Source organism: Saccoglossus kowalevskii, chromosome 7 (genome assembly GCF_978046115.1).
Source record: "Saccoglossus kowalevskii chromosome 7, keSacKowa6.1, whole genome shotgun sequence".
Classification (NCBI taxonomy): Eukaryota; Metazoa; Hemichordata; class Enteropneusta; family Harrimaniidae; genus Saccoglossus; species Saccoglossus kowalevskii.
Genome location: NC_140647.1, coordinates 25,253,561 through 25,276,358, shown reverse-complemented (window position 1 = coordinate 25,276,358; position 22,798 = coordinate 25,253,561). Strand labels below are relative to the sequence as shown.

The window sequence follows — 22,798 nt, the reverse complement described above, 5'->3', positions numbered from 1 at the left end:
GGCCGCGTATTCCAGTGTGTTCGTATATTCTAAAATATTCTAGCTTTGTACTTAACGTATCACTTTGAAGAAAAAGTCAATCAGAATCGGGACACCCATAGTAATATTTGTTATAGAATGCGGTGATTTCATGAAAAGTGAGAAAGTATGTACGCCACCACAGACGGTATGTGAGCGTGAGGGCGTCCTCCCACATTCCCACAATGCAAATAATTTCAGCAATGGCGGCTTCCATGACCTCTGTTTACTTGTTTGTAAAATCCGCAAATTATTAATAACATACAACGTGTTGGCTAAAATTATGGAATTAGTGTTTGCAAGTGAATGGCCAAAAGGTGACCCCAATGCGTGGTAAGTCTATGGTTATTGATTTAGTAATCACCAGTCAACTAAACTCGTGTTCTACTGACATTTGTCATAATAATAGTACGCCAATCAATGTGAACCCCGACCATGGAGGTACCTCCATGCCCCGACCCACCCCAAGCTCGGTGCATATGGGGCCAGTTATGAGGCTAATCGCGGGACATTTATGTATAGAACAGGAAAAGAGTTCATTTTGTGCTTCCCACTAAAACAGATATCAGGGAAGAGTAATGCAGATACTAAAAAGGGCTTCATTGAGTTTTTGAGGGGTCAAAAAGTACAGGGCATTTTTTTTTGGGGGGGGGGTAAACTTGGCAATAGACTGGCCCAGGCCTAGCATTTGTCTTGTTGTATATGAGCATTCCTTTCAAGAATGAATTTGAAAAATTGTTGGTTCTGTGGCCAAATTGTTATAATAAGAACCAGAATTGTACAAATTAATTCATATCAGTAAAAGGAATTATCATAAAACAATAAAATTTGCCATGGTTGGGCCAGTTTTGTGACCTGTCGGTCAAATGGCATAGGATTGTAACAGCGATGTTCAAACACATTCTTGTTGCTCAATAGTATTACAATGCTGCAGTTTGGTACCCAAATGCAAGTCGTGTTCTGGGGTCCTTCTGTCAATGATGACCCATCTTTGAAATACACTACAAATATCTATATACTATAGAGAGATTTTATATAGTGTATGTGTAACATTTTTCTGTTTTGTATGGTATATGGTAAAAGATTGAATTAGAACATTATATTTGACAAATTGTTACAAAGAACTAAGGAAAAAACAGAAAAAATTATTAAATGTTGTCTGTCGAATTGACAGGATGACAAGTTACTGGCAAATACACTGCCATTTTACCATTCAAACCATGACAAGAGACTTCTATCTGATTTAATAACATTGGGAGGTTTCAAATGACATCATTGCACACTGCACTTTTTGATTGGTTGGCTGATTTCATCTCTTATTGAAATTTATATATAGTTATGAAGAAGTAGAGAATGGGTTTATTGCATCAAGAGTAATGTTATGCAAAATAGTTATTATGCTATGCTGTTTTCTTGGGCAGATCACTGTTGTATATTATAATTGCTTGCATATGATGTTATGAACATGAATGTGACATGTTTGAGGGTTCACCAGTACATCCCATAGAACTTCTGAACAGTGGTGCATCTTTGAGAATCCATGTGCATTTGAAGAATGCTAACAATCAAATGGGATGCAATTCATGCAAATACTTGATATATAATTATAGTCACAGAACCTCAATAAAGCTTCTTGGTATTTTATATGCAATTCTATGTTACTGGGAATGATGTTGTGTTTTGCTAGAGTTGAATATACCGTATTTTCTCTAATAGTGGTGGGTAGCGCATACACTTAAGTTAATTGCAGAGAATTTTCTAAGACCAAAATAAGTTATATATTTATATGATTCAGTATACAGCTTATGTAATTTTTAATTTATGCGCTTCTATTGAAGGTGCACTTTTAATATAGCAAATACAGTACATACAGAAAGCGATGAGGTTCCACAGAAGGGAGTCACGTTTCCATCCGTTCAGGAATATATATTCCTTCCAGTTAATTTGAAATTAATAAAAGAGGAAATTATAGCTTGTTTTAGTGATTAAATATTCAGTGTTCCATTGGTTGATAGTTGTTGTGTTACTTGGTGTTTTTAGTTACTCGGTCATTTGATAAAAATCTATACTCTGTACTAATTTGATTATTTATTCTATAGGACCAGGAAGTGGACGATTGATCCTGCTTGTTCATGGTCTTGTCGTAATATAATAGCCTTCTCAGGGGCCAGTGGATGTAAGCTGAGCTGTGTGAATGATGGTGAATCACAGGGAGGCAAAATTCATATTGTAGATCCAGACAGACCATGGGAAGTACATAGGTAAGTTACAAATCTAATGCAAGAGCCATATTCAAATTTCTGCCTTAGTAAAAGGATTCTTGCCTTGGATCCAGTTACAGATGTAGATTATGGTTTCTGATTCAGTTTCAGATTATATTCTGAGATTCAGATTCTTACATCAGGTCCAGTTCCAGATTCAGACTATAGTCTCAGATTCAGATTCTTGCCTTACATGTATGTCCAGTTTCAGATTCAGACTATAGCCTCTAATTCAGAATCAGATTCAGATTCTTGCCTCAGGTCCAGTTTAAGATTCATATTATAGTCTTGTATTCAGATTCTTGCCTCAGTTCCAGGTCCAATTTCAGATTTATATTATAGGCTCGGATTCAGATTATTGCCTCAGATCCAGTTTCAGATTCAGACTATAGCCTCAGAATCAGATTCTGAATCAGATTATTGCCTCAGGTCCAGTTTCAGATTCAGACTATAGTCCCAGATTCAGAATCAGATTCAGATTTTTGCCTCAGGTTAAGTTTCAGATTCATATTATAGTCTTGTATTCAGATTCTTGCTTCAGATCCAGTTTCAGATTCAGACTATAGCCTCAGAATCAGATTCTGATTCAGATTCTTGCATCAGGTCCAGTTTCAGATTCAGACTATAGTCCCAGATTCAGAATCAGATTCATATTCTTGCCTCAGTAAGGTCCAGCATCAGGTTTATATTATAGTCTTGGATTCAGATTCTTGCCTCATATTCAACTTCAGATTATACTCTGAGATTCAAATTTCTGCCTTAATTAGTTTCAGATTCAGATTCAATATTTGAATGCTGTATACATGTATTAGCCATGGCTCTTTATAGTTGTATCCATTTTGTTTTTTCAGTTTCAGTACTGGCCATACGGATATCATCCGATGTATTAAATGGGATGTATCGGGCAGCAGAATTGTATCTTCAGACAGCAGTGGTACATGTAAATTATGGATAATGAATAATTATTTAATAAATGATTGGAAATGTGGCGGTGAGAGTAAAGTTGAAGGAGAGACAATCATAGCACTATCATGGCTGCATATTGGCTATAAGGTAAATCATAAAACATAAAAAAAATGATTAACCTGAGTGGGAGCAACTGTATACTTCCTAGTTTGCTGGAAATTATCACAGTGGGTTGAAGTAATTGATGCTTGTCTCATAGTGTGACACATGTATAAATATTAGTCAAAGTCAACTTGGCACCATTCACAATTTACAACCCACATAATTTATTTTATTTTTTTTCCAAAATTCTGTTTAAGATTTGTAGCCAATAGAAAATGATGTCCATTTGTGCCAAATTCATCAAAAACTATTTTGAAAAATGCATAGTAATAGGCAAAATGCTGCTTTTAAATTATAGCGATAAAAAAATAATTTATGCAGTTATTTAATTAGCTAATGAAAATTGTTAAAATCATATAAATCTATGTGTTTGTCCACATGCATATATTTCATTTCTTCCTCAAAATTTGGAATTTTATTTTTAAACTTCTCTGGTAGCCTGATTGCCTGATCTTATAAACAATGTCTCTAGAATTATTGTTGTTTGTGTTCCAGATAAACTACAATGTGGAGAGAACAGATTCTCCCAATGTAATGGAGAAGTTTTCCAGAGTCAAGTTTTTACCGTCTGTTTTACAATATGGTGGTAAATCCATTGAAGGCTGGATAGTCATAACTATGTCAGGAGTGGTAAGTCTTACAGACACTTCGTTTTTTCACTTCACTGGACATGAACCTGTACACTATAAGGTGTTTGCCATTATCACATACTTGTATACCATATTTACTTCATTAGAAGCACAGCTGCACATACACATTACATTTATTTTATGCAGGATCATAAAAATAAGAATCATTTTGACTATTGATACACCTCTATTATGTATGTAAACATTTCAATTAACCAAAATGCTCATTTTAGCAGTAACAGAAACTGTGGCTTGACGACTGAGCTGTATTTTATCAGGCGTCACCAAGCAGGTTCAATTTGCAGACTTATGGATAACTCAACGTCTTGTAGTATGTAACTTGTCTAACACCGCTTATTGTACACTGGCTAAAGTTTAGAACAATAAAAAAACTACACTCTTGAGTTCGTAGCTAAGCCACTCGTCATTTGTAGTTTGTAAACTAGAAAATACCCATGATGCTTTGCTTCATTTTACTGAGAATATTTTTAAAAAATCATGAATAAATACTTCACTGCTGTTTGGTATTTTAATAAGTTCTTTAGATGGTTGTTTGTACATGTATGTAGCTGACTTGGCAGTGAATGACTTTGGTTGTTTTTTTAGGTACATGTAACAATATGTAATAAATTTCTTTTAAGGATCCCAGTGAAATCTGCGCCACTATTTCATCATTTTCTTGGAGTTCAAAAGTTCTCAAAACATGTTGGCAATACACACAAAGAGTCATTTAAATTTACCATTTTAATTTGCTGTATATTTTGATTAATTTTCTTTGAGTCAGCTTTCAGAGGAGAATGATGTTCAACCTTATCCAATAATATTATTTAGTAAAATTACATTTTCAAAATTTGTATTGCAGCAGACCATAAAAGTATGTTACCAGAATGGGCATGCAAGTTTTAAATTTTACCAACCAGACTGAAATGACTTGTCTCCAGCATAGAGAGGGCAGTAATACTGTACTTTATGCAGGCAATACTGCTTCTATATATGTATATTTAATCAAAGTGTGCAAACAGTCAAGGAAATACAATACCGGTAACAGTGCTGATGACATTTAATTTATGGCTTGAATTGACCATTTTTCTTTCACTGCGAGATCCCGCATTATGTGTGAAATTGAACGTAAAAACAGGACAAAAGTCATAGCGTCGTAATGGTGACAAACATTGCTTGGGTTCCCAAAACGCTAAAGTATTTGGGGATATTTCCATTTCTAATGCTGTACACATTTGATGATGGTCAATTGCGATAAAGTAAGGGTAATCAAACGCAATGTATGTCAAAGATTGATCTTTCGATGTGAGCTACGAAATAAAGAAATTCAAGTTCAAAATTAAATCGTTTGATTTTTGCAGCAGACATTCATCACACGTATTTCACACAACTCACGAGATCTCGCAGTTTAACAGAAAAACAGATATTGATATTTACATTTGTATTGCAGGTCTCTATAACACTTCTTAAACCTAACGATGAATTGATCACAGTAATGGAATGCCTTGATGAGAACAGAATACACGTGGCATTGGCAGATTTTGCGTTTACCAGCAGTGAGTATTATTGCCATTTCACTTACGGTATGAAACGTAACAGACCCCGTTTGAATGCAGCAGTCGGGGAAAATAATAATTTCAACTTATTCTTTTAGATATTTAGCCGTTTTGAAAGGCAAGCTAAACTAAATTTGAACCAGCTAAAAGCTAGCTGAACGTGCCCAGACTGCACTGTATGAATTCAAATTCAAAGCGGATCAAATTATGTTTTCATTTATTTAAGAGGGGGTGGGTCTGTAGAATAATACTATGTTTTGCTATTGGATTTTTTGTTTGAAACTTGTATATTTTGTTTGTGGGCTTCATCTGATAATCATACGGCTGAAAGAATATTGTACAAGCTGTCTTTAACGCTATCACCCGGTAAATCAATTTGATGGTCGTTTGTAACCCAACTGTTCTAAAATAGAATACAGGCATTCTAGAATTTTTGTAGTAACTTAAATCATGGTCACTTGATGTTTACGACACAAAAACATTTGTACTCGTGGTTTATATGCCGTAGCATCACATGACCCTGATTTAACTAGTACTTTCCTACACATTGAATTTGTTCAGTGTTTTGCATAAATTAAACCTAGTTTGCTTAAGATATACTAACAATTGAATCTCGCAAACAAATTTACATGTGCTACCATCAAGATGCAACATATAGTGGTAAATATCCTAATGCACAGATTGCTGTTATATGAATATTCTAAATCATTTAACTTTCGTTGCTAGGAATTTTCGCAATTTAATGATCATCATAATTGCGTACAATTAGATCTGGGCAAGCTATTGATAGGTTTGCTATGTGTTTTTTTTCAAATTACTGATGAAAACATGATGAAAATGCCTGTAATTAAAAAATTCATGCAGAGAAATGAAATCATTATGAAACTTGTTTGTTGCAGCTGGTCACATCCTAGTTTGTGTATCTAATGGTAGCTGTAGATGTCCAATACAAGTCTATAAACTTACAGTAAAACTTAACAAAGGTAAGGCTTGTCTTGCTGGAGGTGATACCTGATAATTGCTGAGACAGGAAAGTAGGATGATATTGGCAGTTGTTGGCTTGGAGTTACTTTATTTTGTAAATATCAGATTACCACCTTGGTAAATGCAATGCGCACAATCTCTGTCCACCCTCAATTTAATATAGTTGAGATAAAAAATAATCATACCAATCTATTCTGTCAATCATATAACAATCTGCGTTAATCACTTATGACAACTTATTAGGCCAGACTTTTTTTATTCCTTGTTTCTCGAGTTTTTATAAGGCAATTTTTTTTGAGGAGGGTGGAAAAAAAATAAAATTAATTCTTTTTTTCCATTAGATTTGTGTGATTCTCAAAGAATTGTAAGTGAGATCATTGCTCGGAGAGAAGAAATGAAATCAAATTTTATTCCATGTATTATAACCTTGTTTCTCATCTGCGCAAAACTTCGGTACTTTGATCATGATATTCCCACGAAAATGCAACTTGGGTTTGTTATGCGTCGGGCGGAAAAAATATGAAGATAAAAATAAGTTTTTTTTTAACAATTTTTTGCACTTACTTATTTTTATATCATTTTCGGCTCCTGTTCATTCGGCGGGTTTGCGAAACAAGGGATAATAAAAGTCTGGCCTTACTATTGTTTTCCTGTCTCTTCAAACGATAATATTGGAAAAGATAGTAACTTTTTTATTTATTTGGTCTGACCTAGCTAGAGCATGCTTAAAATTAACAGATATTATTGTATTTCAGATAAGTGTTCCATTGATTCCGAGGCACTGCCAAGTTTGTTCATGCAGTGTAGTACTGATCCAAACCAACTAGAAAAATGTAAGTTTGTCTTTGCCTTGTGTTGTAATATTGTAGAATACTTTATTATCGCTGAAAACACTTTTTAAGCGTTTTGTATAGAATTTATTTTCACTGATTTTTGACAAGTTGAATGTAAAACATAGGAAAAAATATATATTCGCTGAATTTTATTTTTACTGAATCAAATTCATTCTAAGCGAAAATAAAGTATCCCACAGTATGTAACGTGTGAACACATCAACCAACTTTCGTCATTGGCGATGCTATTTTATAATGTTTATGTAGCAAGAGCTGCTAAAAAGCATAGTATACTGGTAAATACCAAAACTTGATAAACCCACACATTATACTTCATACTTGTTCCTATTTCGAAGCTTGTAAAATACTAGTTACGACCATTAGCTGTGGTATCTTTTTTAATATGTTGAGTTTAAAATAAATATGGAGCTACATCAATCCCAATGTTAGACCCGTAGAATTCACAGATGTGGAAAATGAAAAAGGAAATTTAATTCAATATTGACACTTAGGGCACTGTTTAAATTATATTTTTTGTAACGTATTTTTTTCAATGAAAGAATCTCTATCGTTTATAATCATTCAAAGATCAAAATTTTATCAATCTGCATTTCAGATAATTATATCAGTCATATACAGTTCTTGAATAAGGAAGCTGGTGATCAGATCATAGCATGTGCGGGAGGTAGGTAAATGGTGTTTGTATTCTGAGCTGAAGTGCAATGCTTTGCATGGTATCATGAGCTCATCATACATGGTTCCTCGCTGGAACAAATAAAAATGATTTCGTTCGCAGCATATTTCATTCATTATTTCATTTGTCCCTAGATGCCCACTAGATGCATACCTTTAAAAAGGAACTGTTAGCAACACCACGTACATGCATGCTTTCTGTTCAAGAAATACAGCATGGTAGATTGGAGAACCTAGCTATTTCATATGCTCAATTTAAAACTAGCATTGCAATTTTGTTGATCATGGCTGAAATCGTGGTGGTCAGAAGTTTATTAGCTCCGCTGTCAACTTTGTCGAGCAGAGCTTATCATACGAGTGATTATCCTCAGTCATCTTCCGCGTCAACTTTTTTACTTTTTTAACTTCTCCTTGAAAACTACAAGCCTGATTGTTTTGATACTTGGTATATATGTAACCTTGGGTAGACCTCGCTTAGATTTGTTCATTTCATGATGATATCTTCAATTCTCTTATTTTAAAGAATATTTTTGTCATTTTTGGTAAAAATGGATATTTTTGACTTGTTGTTAAAAACCGCAAGTCTGATTGCTTTGATATTGTACATATAGGTACTACAGGTGGATCTCTCTCAGATTTGTTTATTTCGTGATGACATATTCAATTCTCTTATTTTATTTCTGCTTGTTTCACACACAAATTATTCATTTCAGGGCCGCATGGTGCATGCATAGAAAGCTGGCATTTGAAACGAGAATCACTTAATGTACATAAAATATTTCAAGCTAGTTCACCACCACGAACAAGAGATCAGATGCCATCAATATTGGTAAGAGATACTTTGATATATCCTTATTTGTTAGTTATGATAATGGAATAAGTCATTTAAAGTGATGTTCCAATCAGCTTTAACCTTTTCACCACCAGACTTTCTCGCCCAATTTGTTTTGCACTTTTTTTCTGATATTCTTCAATATTTCTGGAAGTGAACTCTAATTTTGGAGCCAACAGGCAAAATTTGAGTCAATTTTCAGTTTTTACTCTGAAAATTTGGCTATTTTTGTCTCAATCTTCTGAAGGTAAGTGCAGACTATAAACAGGACTACTTTGTGATGAAAAGAAGGAACTAGTGATGAAAAGGTTAAACAGTTTCACAATGTGATAGTTTGATATTGTTCATGGTGAAGAAATTTCGTGATAATCGATGCGACTTGCACAAGTCTATTGTGCAGAATTTTCAGATTGTTCCAGATACAGCTATACCATATTTGCTCTATAAGTACCAGTAGCACATGTTCTTCTGCAAATTATGTCTAAATTGTTTCTATGGTCAACAAATACAACAAATGCTATTTTTTAATTATATACATTTCTATTTGAGATGCGCTTCTAGAAGAGTAAATACATAATATATTTGCTCTATTCACTAATGTAAATGATAGAGGTGTGTCTGTCATCAAAGTAAGAGGTATTTCAACATAAGCTTCTATTGGAGCTGTGCTTCAAATAAAGCAAATACAGTATGTTTAGAATACTTTATGTTTATCTTTCTATCATGGCATTTTTATTTGATTTGTATTGTATCTGTGTTGTTGCGAACAATCAAAGATGAGCAACTTCCATACACGTTGATGTTAGAGTGGAATTAACATTCAGATTGTCAATGGTCAGATAATAATGTGCCACACAGGTGGTTCCGCTGGTTGAAGCTCAAGTCTTTCGTTGTGTCACCCATCACCGAGTACATGTATTTATGCCTATTTGTAAGACAATAATTTCAAATAAATTAATATTTTTTCAAATTTTCTTCAGAAATGGAATTTCATGGCAAATTATGACTCTGATACCTGTAATGTGATGGCGCTGTCACTGCCAAAATTACCACTGAATCTGTCACACAAGTCCATATACAGTGGTCCAGGAATGGCATTCTCTGCGGCATTTCAAGATGGAACTATCAAACTTATTCACAGGTTGGTCTCTCTTGCCTTTTTCACAGTTTCCATGTTTGTCAAGGTTGATGCTCTGTGCATTATTGCATGATAATGCACAATATGCACAATGATGGATGAGTTGTAGTTAAATCTGTTATTTAAGTGAACATCTCTGTCTGATCCCTGTTATTTAAAGGCCCAGGTATACTATAAATACGCTCCTAAACAATAGGGATTATTTCTTTGCTTGTCATGCTGTAGTAAATAGCTCCAGCCAAGCTCCGGTAAAAACGTGTTTTCTCGAACTTACATGTCTATTATGTCGTGCCAAAGTGGATGCATGTGACTATGAATATCACAGCAGTGACTGTGTGTAGTATTTATGACAATAAATAGTGTACGAGCTGAGATTTTGGTGGTAAAAGTCAAAAACACGAACCGAGGGAAGGGACGCGCTACTAATCTTGAGTAATTAACTACTGCCAATCAAAGTCAAGTGATGTAGGACCGCTGAAACAGGGTGCGTCATAGGCTATGCAAGTGATTAACAACACTCATTAGCATAGCCTCACCTCCCATTCACACTTGCCCGGGGCAAGTGAATTGGGCCTTTAAACAATAATGAATGACAAGATACTGTGTGAGGTGAAGCTGAACAACCAGAATACTCAGCCAGAACATGGGCTTAATACCTTAGATTTGAACTTCAATTCAAAGCCAAGCGAGGCAGCCACTGTGCTAACGGTTAATCACATGTCATTCATGCATGTCATTTATGCAAGTCATTGATTTAATCATGACATACCACTTTTTCAGAGTCTCATTAAAGCCTTTTGCTGTATTTAAATATGAAGGTGTGAGGCCAGACACAGCTCCACAAGGTAATATCTAATTTTGTATCTTTATTTTGAAACATGGTGGTTTTTCTTCTTTAAAAGTAAATTTGTTTATGTCAAATTGTCACAGTATCCCTATATGTCCTGCAGGGGTTGAAGAATACGGTGGTCCGAAGTCCGGGACTCATAAATTACTTTGACGGACCTCCGGATTGAAAGCACTAATAGTCCGTCGGACCATTGATTTTATAGATAAAAAATAATAATAAACGTGTCTGCATATAACAATTTAATCTAAAAACAGTCCTGATATTCGTTGTCTCAAAACTGAGTTTATTACGTGGAACGTAGTGACATTCTCCGTTTTCTTACGCAGACTGTAATTGGTCAATAATATAGCGCGCGGAAACATCAATGATGTCGGTCTACTTTGTGCGTGACAGCAATACAATGAATCCTGCACGCGCAAACATTATTTGTGTACAGCAGCCATGAGTAACAGTTTGTTTGATTTTGGGTTTAGTCAAACTAAAAAATCTAAAGGGAGTGATGACCATGAAACAGAAGAAGTTCCGTCTAAAAAACAGAAGTACAATGTGACATCAAGTCATAGTGAACCAGAGAAACTCGCGAACTTGACGAAGGACAAGAAATATGATCGTGAGAAACGTGTTCGGACTTTCAAGTCACATTGGACAACTGAATTTCCTTGGGTACGCTACGATGAAGTTGCGAATACTATGTTCTGTGAATATTGCCGAAACTATCCGCTGTCATCTGATAAGTCAAGTGCCTTAGTGAAAGGAACGACTAATTTGAAACTCGATCTGCTACGATGTCACCAACGAACACTTATCCTGTAGCCTACAGTTCTTGAGAAATAAAGATGGCCTAGCAGCAACGCCAGTGTCACAGAAAAATGTATTTGAAACTCGTATTGTCAAATCCTTCACGCGAATGGGTAAAGAAAACCAAGACCGAATGAGATATTTATTCAACACCGCATATGCGGTCGCCAAAGCAGGAAAGCCTTTTTCTGACTTTGAATTTATTTGTGGTATTCAAAAGAAAAATGGATTAAAGCTCGGAGAAAATTATGTTAATAGTCATGGCTGTATGGAATTTATGGAACACATTGCTTCAACATTAAAAAAGGACATTTCCAAAGAAATCAAGACAGTGAATTTTATCAGTGTTCTTGGCGAGGGTAGTACCGACAAATCAATTATTGAACAGGAAATTACCTATGTACGCTATGTTGGGCCATGTACCAAGTTACCTGTCACCCGCGAGGTTGCGAGGTTACATTGGTAGAAAATGCCACATCACAGGGGGTTTTTGATGCCTTGACGAATGGATTATCAAGTGTTGATTTAAATTTGGACGATCTCAACCCTGATAGGGAGAAAAAGCCATCTCTTATATCATCAAACTTTGATGGTGCCTCCGTGAATATGGGAAAGAAGACGGGTGTCGTCACGAAAATAAAAGACGTTGTCCCGTCATCTATTGGTATTCATTGTGTGGCGCACAAGTTGGAATTGGCGATTTTGGACGCTTGTAAATCTGTGAAACAAATATCAGACTTCAAGGCACGCGGGGATATTTCATTTTTACCACTATTCTCCGAAACGTCGACGTGAACTTAAGGAGATTGCCAATATATTTGAGACGGACTTAGCACATTTCTCGTCAGTCAAACAAGTTCGCTGGTTGGCAAGCAAAGAACGCGCAGTGAAGTCATTAGCGGTAAATATTGTAACAGTTGTAAAACACTTAGAACACAATTATGCTGCTGGTAATCGAGCCGATGATGCAAACCGCGCAATGGATTATTTTAAAGGCGATTAGATCGTCATCTTTCCGAAGATGCTCTATTTTTTGTTAGATTTTCTTCCAATTATTGCAAATTTGTCAAGGGTATTTCAGCAAGACACGTTGTTAGTTATTGAACTTCCTGATAAAATTGAGCAAACTATTATGAAGTTAAATGCTCTGAAAACTGTTCCTGGTACAAATATGAAACATTTTATTGACTGCTATGAACCAGAAACTCGTAAATTTGGAGATATTGAAATTAAAGGTATTTTATTACCAGCTGAATATAATACACCAGTATTTGAAAAACTGATTGACAATACCACTAAATATATAAACAACAGATTTATTGAACTTAATAGACCACCATTTAAACAGTTGTGTCTGAACTTTCATCAGTGGCCTATGGATAAACAAGAATTGTCTACATATGGCAATGAAGACATTAATGAACTCATGAACAATACAGTAGTCAAGTCATATTTCAGTGAATCAGAAAGACAGACAATAATTAATGATTGGTTAAACTTTAAGTTTTATTGCAAAACACACAGGTCACAGACGCTTTTAGATATATACTCAATAATCCTACAGAGTGCAAATGATGTTATTAGTGCACCAGTTAAGAAATTATTGGAATATATGTTAACAGTATCACCTAGTACTAGTGCTTGTGAGAGAGGTTTTTTTAAAGGGAATGTTATAAAAACTGAACTCAGAACTAGACTAAATCATAACAATTTTCAGAACCAATTATTTGTTATGTCTGAAGGACCAGATTTAGCTGATTATAATCCTGACCCAGCAATTGTTGAATGGTTGTTATCTTCATCAACTTCAAGGCATATATCAGGACATAAGTTACCTCAACCTAAAACTGATGAACATGCTCCATTACCTGAGATTGTATCAGAAAAGTAACTTACTCATGTACATGTATATGTATTAAAAATGAAATATGCTGTTAGAAAATAAACAAATAATGTTAAAACATCATTTCAGGACCAGTGAAATTATTACACAGACTAGTGAAAATTTTCTTATCACTAGTCCTGGACCAGTGGAAAAATTCCATATTCTTCAACCCCTGTCCTGATTAACCTTTTGAACCTTAACCATTTTATGCATCTCTCTACAATTTCTTTGTTAATTTTACACAAATTGGACATAATTTTTCATAGACAACACAAATATGGAAACAAATTTATTTTGTGAAATGTGATGATGAAAGTTTTAATACATTGGTGTTGAGAGGAAGAGAATGAACAAAAGTTGTGCGTTCCGCCGTTACCTTGGTAACTCGCACACTCTTGTGTAAAAACACTGTGTCTGCGTAGTTGGGTTGATTTCTCTGCGTAAATGTTGTGTGGCTAGAAATCACCCCCCCCCCCATTCTTGCACAGAAACCATATACATGTACCAGTAACTATGCTATAACTCATTATTAATGTAAAATTATCGTGTTACAGTACTATATATTGTTTTCTTCTCTTAGCCAAAAGACAAAAAAATACAAACAACGGTAAACAACTCTTCTGTATTGAGATGTCAGTCACATGTTGCAGTTTGATCGGCGTTGATAAAAGTGGATCACTCTGTCTAATTAAAATTGCGCCAACACTAGGACAGTCGGTGGATCAAGGTGAGATTTAGCAACATATAACATTCTGTGATGTAGCTTCGCCTTCAAGAATATAATTTTTATCCATTACTATATAAGGAAATACAGGGGGAGCCCATTTATGTAAGCGAACATCTCTGTGTTTGTAGTTATGTTCACCAGCAAAGTGGGAAATATTAATGCTTCTACATATTTTTCTACAAAAAAATGACATGTCATGATGAGTTTTTTTTTTTACTAAAACGATCTGTCCACAACCATTCACCAAAAATAGAAAATTTGCAGATGTTGTATCAGAATAATTAAATCTGGCAAAAGCTTTCTAAATCACATTACCTGGTAACTATGAAAGCAATCTGCATTCCAGTTTTGATGAAAGAAGGCAACAATATAAATATTGGCAGAAACCAAGAATAATGGAGACTCACAGTTCTGTATTTCACAAATTCACCGTCTAAACAGCCCAATCAAATATTGTTTTGATGGAAAAATCAGCAGCATGAACGTATATTGAAAAACTGTATCCTCGGGGGCGGAGCTACGTCACAGACGTTCCACGTTGCTAAGATGCGCACCACTGTACCATGCATTTCTATGGGCTCTGTGCGCGCTGCTGTGGAACGCCGGTCGAGCCGGTGAAAATTTGAGAAAACAACACAAACTACACTATGAAGTAATCCTATACAACCAAATATTTATATGTTACACACGTAGGGCTAATCTTGTTACACTGTTCAGGGGAGTCTCAACAATCATCCCAAAGTACTGTTTTCTGCGAGTTTTGGGCCTTTGTTTTCAACGCCGCGGGTTGCCAGGCGGTGAAAATGCCCGGATGTCCGCCCCCGAGGATACACTGATTATTACTGTCAAACTTTCTAATTTCATTCCGTTCGCTGAAGGGATGATTCAATGAAAAATGAAATATACCATTTTTCCTATATTTTACATTCAACTCAATTCCATACAAATCACTGAAAAAGTCTTTTCAGTGAAAATTAATTCCAACTAAACTAAAGTAATTTACAATAGACTGATTACCACATGGTATCTGTATCTTTCCAGGTGCTGCTAGAGCTCATACTATAGCGCAGGTTGTTAATTTAATTGAGTACTGTATGGTGACTGGGTATGATTGGTGGGATCTGCTTCTCACTATCACTCCAGGTGGGTAACACGAAAAGAATAGTGAGGTATTCATGGAAAATACTTTACCGGTAATTTTCAATTTATGTGCACTTTATTATGCTGGTAATAGAACAAATATGATAAATGTAAGGGAATATGTGTGTGGAGCTGGATTTAAACATCTGAAGAATGTATTTGAATCATTTTCTTTTTACGTGCCTTGTAGGTATGGTTGACACTGTGATAGATCGTCTCAGTGAAGCATTTAATAGACAGCCTAAACCATTGCAAGAATTGCTGTTTACGAGACTTACAGCAGTTAAAGCCACTCTTTATAGGTACGAACCGTGTGTCTCTCTTGCATGGACAATAAGGATTATCACTAATAATTTGTCTTTCTGTACATCTGTTTGTGTATCTCCATGATTTAGCATAATCATACATCTGATAGGGAAAACGATAGAATTCAGTCGGCCGTAAAATGTCGTACTGATGCTTTCAAAATTGTTACAGATCAAATCCAATTATTACGAAACAGTGTGTCATATTTAGTTTCCATTGGAACATTTTCGCAGGCACAAGTACTTTTTGCTGTAATTTCAATCTATTATATCTAACTACAAAAGTGAAAAGATGTAAAATTTGAGGTTATCATGAAATATATGTATAATTATGCATAATTATGAGGTTATCAGGAGAATACCGCAAATTATGCACTCAGGCAGTCAACCCCCGCTATGTGCCAGTCGATATAATCACGTGCTTACTTTTACGATAATCTTATGGTAACTTTATAATATCCGACTTAGTAACAATGACATGATATTGCCAAGACAATTTGTTGTCAACTTTCCTATACAGTGTATATAGAACTTTGCTTCATACATGTACATAACAAAGTTTGACCATGAAGTGTATAATAATGCAGTGGGAATGTACTCGTCTCAAATTATTGAGGACCATTTCTGATGAAAGTGTAAGAACTTTTAGTATTTAAAAATAAAATGTATGGTATGAATATGATATCCTATCTGAAAATAATAAGTTAAAATCATTTCTGCAGTTTTCAGAAATAAACCTCCTTTTTAACTTTTTAACATCTTGATTGTGCAACATGTGCAAGATCTGTGTTGTTATATGCAACAATCAAAGTTGCCTACTTTGTTACTATGGGACCCATGCGACGACCATCAGCCTTTAAATGTGGGTAGAACAGTTCAGATCTCAAAATGTCTTACTCAACTTATGTTATGTTTGATAGGTTAAATCCAGGAACTACGGGTAAATTAGCCGATTGTCATGCTAAGTTACTACTGAATGGTATTGCTGTATCTTTTAAATCGTTGCTGAGACCAACCAATCTATCAACTCAAGACAAAGGACTAGCAGATAAACTGTCAGGTGAGAAGGAAAATTCATGAAATCAAAACCCAGTGAATATGCTAAAAAATGTCAAAATACTGTAAAATAGCTGGAATTAATTTTCGCTGAAAATACTTTTAGAGTGTTTCGTATGGAGTTTTTTTCACTAATTTTTTATGAGTTGAATGTTAAAATATAGGAAAAAAGTTTATTCTCAATGACTCATCCCCTCATCAAAAATAGGGAAAATAAATTCCAAGCAATAATATGGTGAAATGATAGTGATAATTAATGCGTTTACAGTAAACTTGATCGTTAACTCGATAATACCGATATTGTGTGTATATTTTATTCAGCTGTGTGTTCAAGAATTCTTGAGACTGACCTTGATAAGGTCATGATGAATTTAGACACCAAAGAATTTGTAATTGAACCTGGTGAGTACAACGTTCTTACTTTCTTATGTTCTACCGATACGTTTAAACATTTACTTCTATGTTATCGATAAAAAGCCATTGCTCTACCCATCTAGCTATTTTGAATAATTACTTAGTACAAAGATTACCAAATATTTAAACAATAATGTACTCCCCGGTGGCTCATAATGAACGAAAGCAAACTTTGCACGACATAACATGCGAGGCGTAGCCTTTGTAACCCCATCTTTGAGAATACAAACCTAGACCTTAGAAAAAGACAAAAAGACACGGCCTCTTCATCCCTTTAAATACAATAATTAATTCTATTTGAAAATGTTGGTAGAACAGTTTGTACAGTTTAATTTTTGTTGTTAACTTTGAACCAAACTGATAGGATTTCCAAAGTCTTCACTCCAACTGTTTTATAGTTTAATATGTTGTAATTTGCAGCCACTGTACAGTCTTTGCAGCAACTTATCCAGTGGGTGGCTGATTTTGCACTGTTTCTTTTAAGTTCAGTACCGTTACAACAACCTCATTGCAATAGGCCAGGGGTAAGTATGATACAATTATGCATAGTTCCTTATGGTTATGTACCATGCCCCCCTATCTTCATTTATTTTAACTTTCACCAACTTCTGACCCATTACTTTATGCCTACATTTATACCGGTAATACCACTAGCACTGAATACCAGTACAATACAATTTGGGGTTCCATAAAAAGCTGTTTAAATTTCACATATTTGTCACCAATGTAAAATGTTTACCAGATTATTCATGTCACCTTCAAACACTTACACAAAGTGTTGCAACACTGTAACATGTGATGGGAATCATATCCTGTCACTGAGTGTAATGTTTTCATCCTTTAATTTCATTTTTGGATGTTATCTCTCACTAAATAAAAAATAATTTCCTAATTTTGATAACAATCTATAGCCAATGGAAACTTATATCCATTTGGTCCAAAATTAACTAAGGAATTGTAGAAAAATACATAAAAATTTGGGCAGCAAAAATGTGGGGGTAGCACTAAAAGGAGTTAACTCTAAGAATGCTTGAATTAATTGTTTTGATTGCGCTTTATCATACTTTCTGAAGTCAGAATAAAAGATCTTGTATAAACATACGAGTGTGATTGTGTCCTCAGGTTAGTATGTTACGTGACCCTGGAATTCTGTGCTGTCTTCGAGAGATGCTGGTTATTATTCGTGTTTGGGGACTTATAAACACTACTTGTCAACCAATATTCACATCAACATCAGGTTAGTACAATGCACATGGCTACTATTACATAGCTCAGTTGTAGAAATATAGATGCTAACAACTCTGATTGATACTACGGTATGAGGTTATTATGAGGATACCTCAAAGTATACACAAAGACAGTACAGCTGGAGTGTCAACCGACGTGCAGTGGAGGTTGATGCATGGCGTACTGTCTGAGTGCATACTTTTCGGTATAACCTTATTATTATACATCTTTTCCTTCCAAGGATACACCATGGGAATGCCGAAATTCAAAATGTTTAGAGCAGAATCAGCGAACTTCTTTGTGTGGAGTCCGGTAAAACTCTGGTGGCAGCCGTGCTTGTTTTTATTATTAGAGGACGCTTATGTGCGTAACCATTCCAGATATGGAATACGCATTTCTTAATAGGGTAGGAGGAAAATACCCCAATAAGATACCGCAAAATTACGACACGCTCTAAGTTATGGCATTATGGTGACAGATGTATAATATAATTCTAAATTAAATGTAGAATTAAAATACATGTAATACCAGAAATATTTATGTGCGAGTGTACCCGGGTACTGTTCATTGCTGACGGTTGAATGCTGCCATCTTGAAAATACTGCAAAGTTTAATATTATAAATTTGTTTATTTTTTTTCATAGATAATGTTGATGGTCTTTCAACTTTATTTAAACTATTAACACAAGTATGGTTGTGTTGTAAAGATGATACCTATGCTGAGTTTGATGATTCATTGATAGGTGAGCAAACATGACAACATCTTTTGAATTTCTTTGTATTAACCTTTTCATCACCAGACTTTCTTGCCCAAAGTTTTCTGCACTTCTTTCTTATATTCTTCAATATTTGTGGTGATGAACCCTAATTTTGAAGCCAACAGACAAAATTTGAGTCAGTTTTTAGTTTTTACTCAAAAAATTTGGCTATTTTTGTCCCAATCTTCTGAAGGAAAGAGCAGACTATAAACATGGCTACCTGTATTTTGTGATGAAAAGAGGGAACTGGTAGTGAAAAGGTTAATATTGTGCACAGTTTTACTTAAAATATGCTCAATTTCGAAAGTTTGAAATGGTGAATATCAATAATTTGGCATATATCAGAACTTAATATGTTATCAAATTTATTGAAAGTCGATAAGACTTATTAATGAATCTTATACTAATGGATTTCTTATAAAAAATGCTTCGTCTACTCTGTACTCTGGATAGCTATTACAAATATTTTACCTTGCAGGACACATCATTTTGTATATCAGAATCTTACTTCTTTCTCTTTCACATTCTTCCATTCCATATCAAACCGTACAGTGCGCATTTTGTAGACAAAATTACCAATTTTATGTTATAAGAAATGTCAAATTCTATCTTTTCCTTCAGACAAATATTAGCTAAATACCAAATCCCATTGCAACTTTAGTGGTTTAAACAATGTAGTGCTGAGAGTTTTAAAAAATTTTAAAATTCTTTTATTAAGTTTATTAATGCTCTTATTAAATTGAGATTGTAACAAAAATACATCAAAATGCAATCAAGTGATAATTGCCTTCAAAAGAGTTCTCATGGCAACCGTATATCTTGTAGAATAATCCTATTGCAGACTTTGGTATTGACATGATTGATTTCCTTCAGCATTTTTTTTTCTTCTCCAGATGAATGTATTTTGCTACCAAGTCAGTTGCTTGTACCAACTATGGAGTCTCTTCCTGTAGTTGAAGGTAAACAATTTATCGCTTTATTCGTTGTCTCATAAAAAAAAAAAAAAAGCATTTTCTGTTCTTATGTGCTCGCCTTCTTTCCCAATACATGATGCCCATGTATTCTCAAAAATAAGATTTCATTTTTTTTTGTCACAAGTGAACACATTGTCTACTCTATAACACCACTGAGGGCGCTATGTCTAAATATTATGTCATAAGTGAACAACACATTAGCTACTTTATCATATCAACATTGTGTTGAAATGTCACAAGCAAATAACACTGGCTACTTTATCAACACTGAGAGCGCTGTGTCTAAATATGATGTCGCATGTTTAAAAAAGCTGTGAGATGTTATACAAACTTGGATTACTATGAACGTTGAATTTTGCTCACAAGTGATGTCATCTCATCAGAGTCATATAAAATTTAAGGCAATATCTATAACCAACATTATTTTCATATTAAATTCATTGCTGCATTGTGGTACAAATGTAGGTGGTGCACCCTGAAATAACAAATAGATGGATCTTCCTTCAATAGCATCTATTCACGTCTTGATTTCTTTTTGCTTTTGTTTTTATTTGTAGGTATAACAGGCAGATCATTTATTAAACAAGCAATGAGTTTCCATTTTGAGAGCACCACAGTGCATGTGTCTCATGTGACAAGTTTCAATCCGAGCGCTACACCAGGCACCGAACTGTCTACTAGATACATGTCAGATAATCATAGTCAGAAACATGATGTTGTGAGACGTATATATCTTGGAGTGGCTCCCCATGATGAATTGAAACAATGTACAAGGTAATCATAATATCCTGATTTTTGAAGTTACTGGAAAACATTTCCCAAATTGTCAAAGTATCTACTTGCATGATAATCATAAATTTCACACTCAATTTGTTAGTAAACGTAGTAACTGCTTTTCAGGTAGTGGTATGAAGTATGTTTTAAATGACAAAAAACATGCATCTTCATACACCTCGCTCTTTGAAGCTATCAGTAGCAGCCTTGGGTTCAAAACATAGAATAAAACTATATCTAACGTTGAGTTTACCTATCGTATCTACATACAAATAAAAATTTCTGTCGACATTAGTTTGTAAGTGGATATTCTACTGTGTACTGCATTAAAAAAATAAATTATAGTTTGAGTAGCTATGTCTTATTAGCAGTCTTTCAAAGATGTATTAATGTGCAATTGTTTGCATTTTTAGATGTTCGTGCATTTCGCTGGTCAAATCTAATGCTAAAACTGGTGCTTTGAAAGCGTGGGATGCAAGATGGATAAAATCATGCGTATGTGGCGGCCAGTGGAGAAGAGTTACAGCATCAACACGATGATACTACTCCAACAACTGCTGATTAGCTCTTATCACAAACTGCAACTAGAACTATGGTATATGGTATATGGTATATGGTAATACAGGATTGACAATGGTGTCAATACATACATATCCACCTGAAGAGAATAAACTGAAGGGGAACAGTGAATTATTGAGCTGCGATATGTAAAATGCAATTTCATTAAGTTCATAAACTGTCAAATTTTGACAGGACTCTAACAATACTGTATTGTACAATTTGAAGACTTGTTTCTGTGTTGTATTTGTCAGTAACTGTTCAGTCATCAACACCTTGATTTCAAATGGTCCATTCCTGAACTGAGCTTTCAGGATTATTCAAAATGAATTGGAAAAAAATGGCATCAGCAAATTAAGTGAAATATACCAATAATACCATACGCATTGTTCAATTTGAGTAGTCACCCTTGGGAATAATAAGTGAATATGTCAAAATATAAAATGAAATCTTGTTATCATTTTTGGGGGAAAATTTGCTTATTTGGCTTCCAACAAGATATCAAAGGAATACTTCGAATTACGGTAAATTGAAACCTAAGGGTGCTGTAACTTTAATAGTCATTTCATTAAAACTGCCATGTACCAAGCGTTCTTCTTGGATCCATTTTAAAAAGTTCATTCCAAATGACCTTTGAATGTACAATCATATATTTCAAAAACATGATTTTTATTTTTAATCCATTTATATGCTGAGAAATTAAATTTGACATTATGTTGTGTCTTTCATATTAGAATGTTGTATAGTTTTCCGTCATCGTGGCTTGACTGTTTATAATAATCTATTATGTCTTTGAATTCTTCCCACGTAAGTCAGATTTCATAAATTGTAAATATTTGTGAATGTACATCATTGACATGACTCCCTTAACAAGTACTTGAGGCTATTTTTTGCATAGGGTTCACAAGTTTCAGCGAGTATCAGTACTACACTGGAGTCAACAAGGCCATGTACCATGATGCTGTGCTTTATAAACTGTACTTCATAAAGACACGCATGTTTCTGTTAGAGCAGGCATGACATGGATTATTGAATGACATATTCAGCTGTGGCTGTGGCTTTATAAAGATTGATAAATAAATGTTTGGGTTTATACATTTATATGGGAAGCAAAAATGAAGTTCCAGACATAGTTGATTGTAGTTGTTGGATTTTTATTTATAACTTTATAATAAAAGTATATATATGTATAAACAAAATTGTTTTGACTGCTCTACTCTTTTCTGTTTGTTTATTCAGTCTGGTATATTCCACTAGCGTATATGCACTTGTGTGAATGTATTTTATGTATACATAGTGATGCACTTTAAAAAAAAACAT

General features: G+C 34.5%; 1 protein-coding gene across 1 annotated transcript; it reads left to right on the top strand.

The window, feature by feature from the left end:
• The first annotated feature begins 218 nt into the window (after nt 1-218).
• On the top strand, nt 219-22,677 carry LOC102809247 (mediator of RNA polymerase II transcription subunit 16-like). The gene is made up of 22 exons (XM_085501713.1): nt 219-351; nt 2,118-2,279; nt 3,131-3,332; nt 3,843-3,977; nt 5,427-5,532; nt 6,432-6,515; nt 7,272-7,349; nt 7,966-8,034; nt 8,756-8,871; nt 9,855-10,015; nt 10,793-10,857; nt 14,126-14,272; nt 15,314-15,415; nt 15,603-15,714; nt 16,638-16,777; nt 17,095-17,175; nt 17,608-17,711; nt 18,310-18,424; nt 19,059-19,157; nt 20,066-20,131; nt 20,704-20,920; nt 21,334-22,677. Exons 1-22 carry the CDS (start codon nt 302-304, stop codon nt 21,458-21,460), a joined length of 2,538 nt encoding a protein of 845 aa, XP_085357839.1. The 5' UTR covers nt 219-301; the 3' UTR covers nt 21,461-22,677.
• Nucleotides 22,678-22,798: the final 121 nt, after the last annotated feature.

What these genes read in the sequence shown, in the direction of transcription:
- LOC102809247 (XM_085501713.1), top strand. Translation starts at nt 302, where the DNA reads ATGGAATTAGTGTTTGCAAGTGAATGGCCAAAAGGTGACCCCAATGCG. An exon ending in ACTATCAAACTTATTCACAG is followed by an intron (nt 10,016 to 10,792) that starts GTTGGTCTCTCT and finishes CCACTTTTTCAG; the next exon opens with AGTCTCATTAAAGCCTTTTG. An exon ending in AATATTCACATCAACATCAG is followed by an intron (nt 18,425 to 19,058) that starts GTTAGTACAATG and finishes TTTTTTTCATAG; the next exon opens with ATAATGTTGATGGTCTTTCA.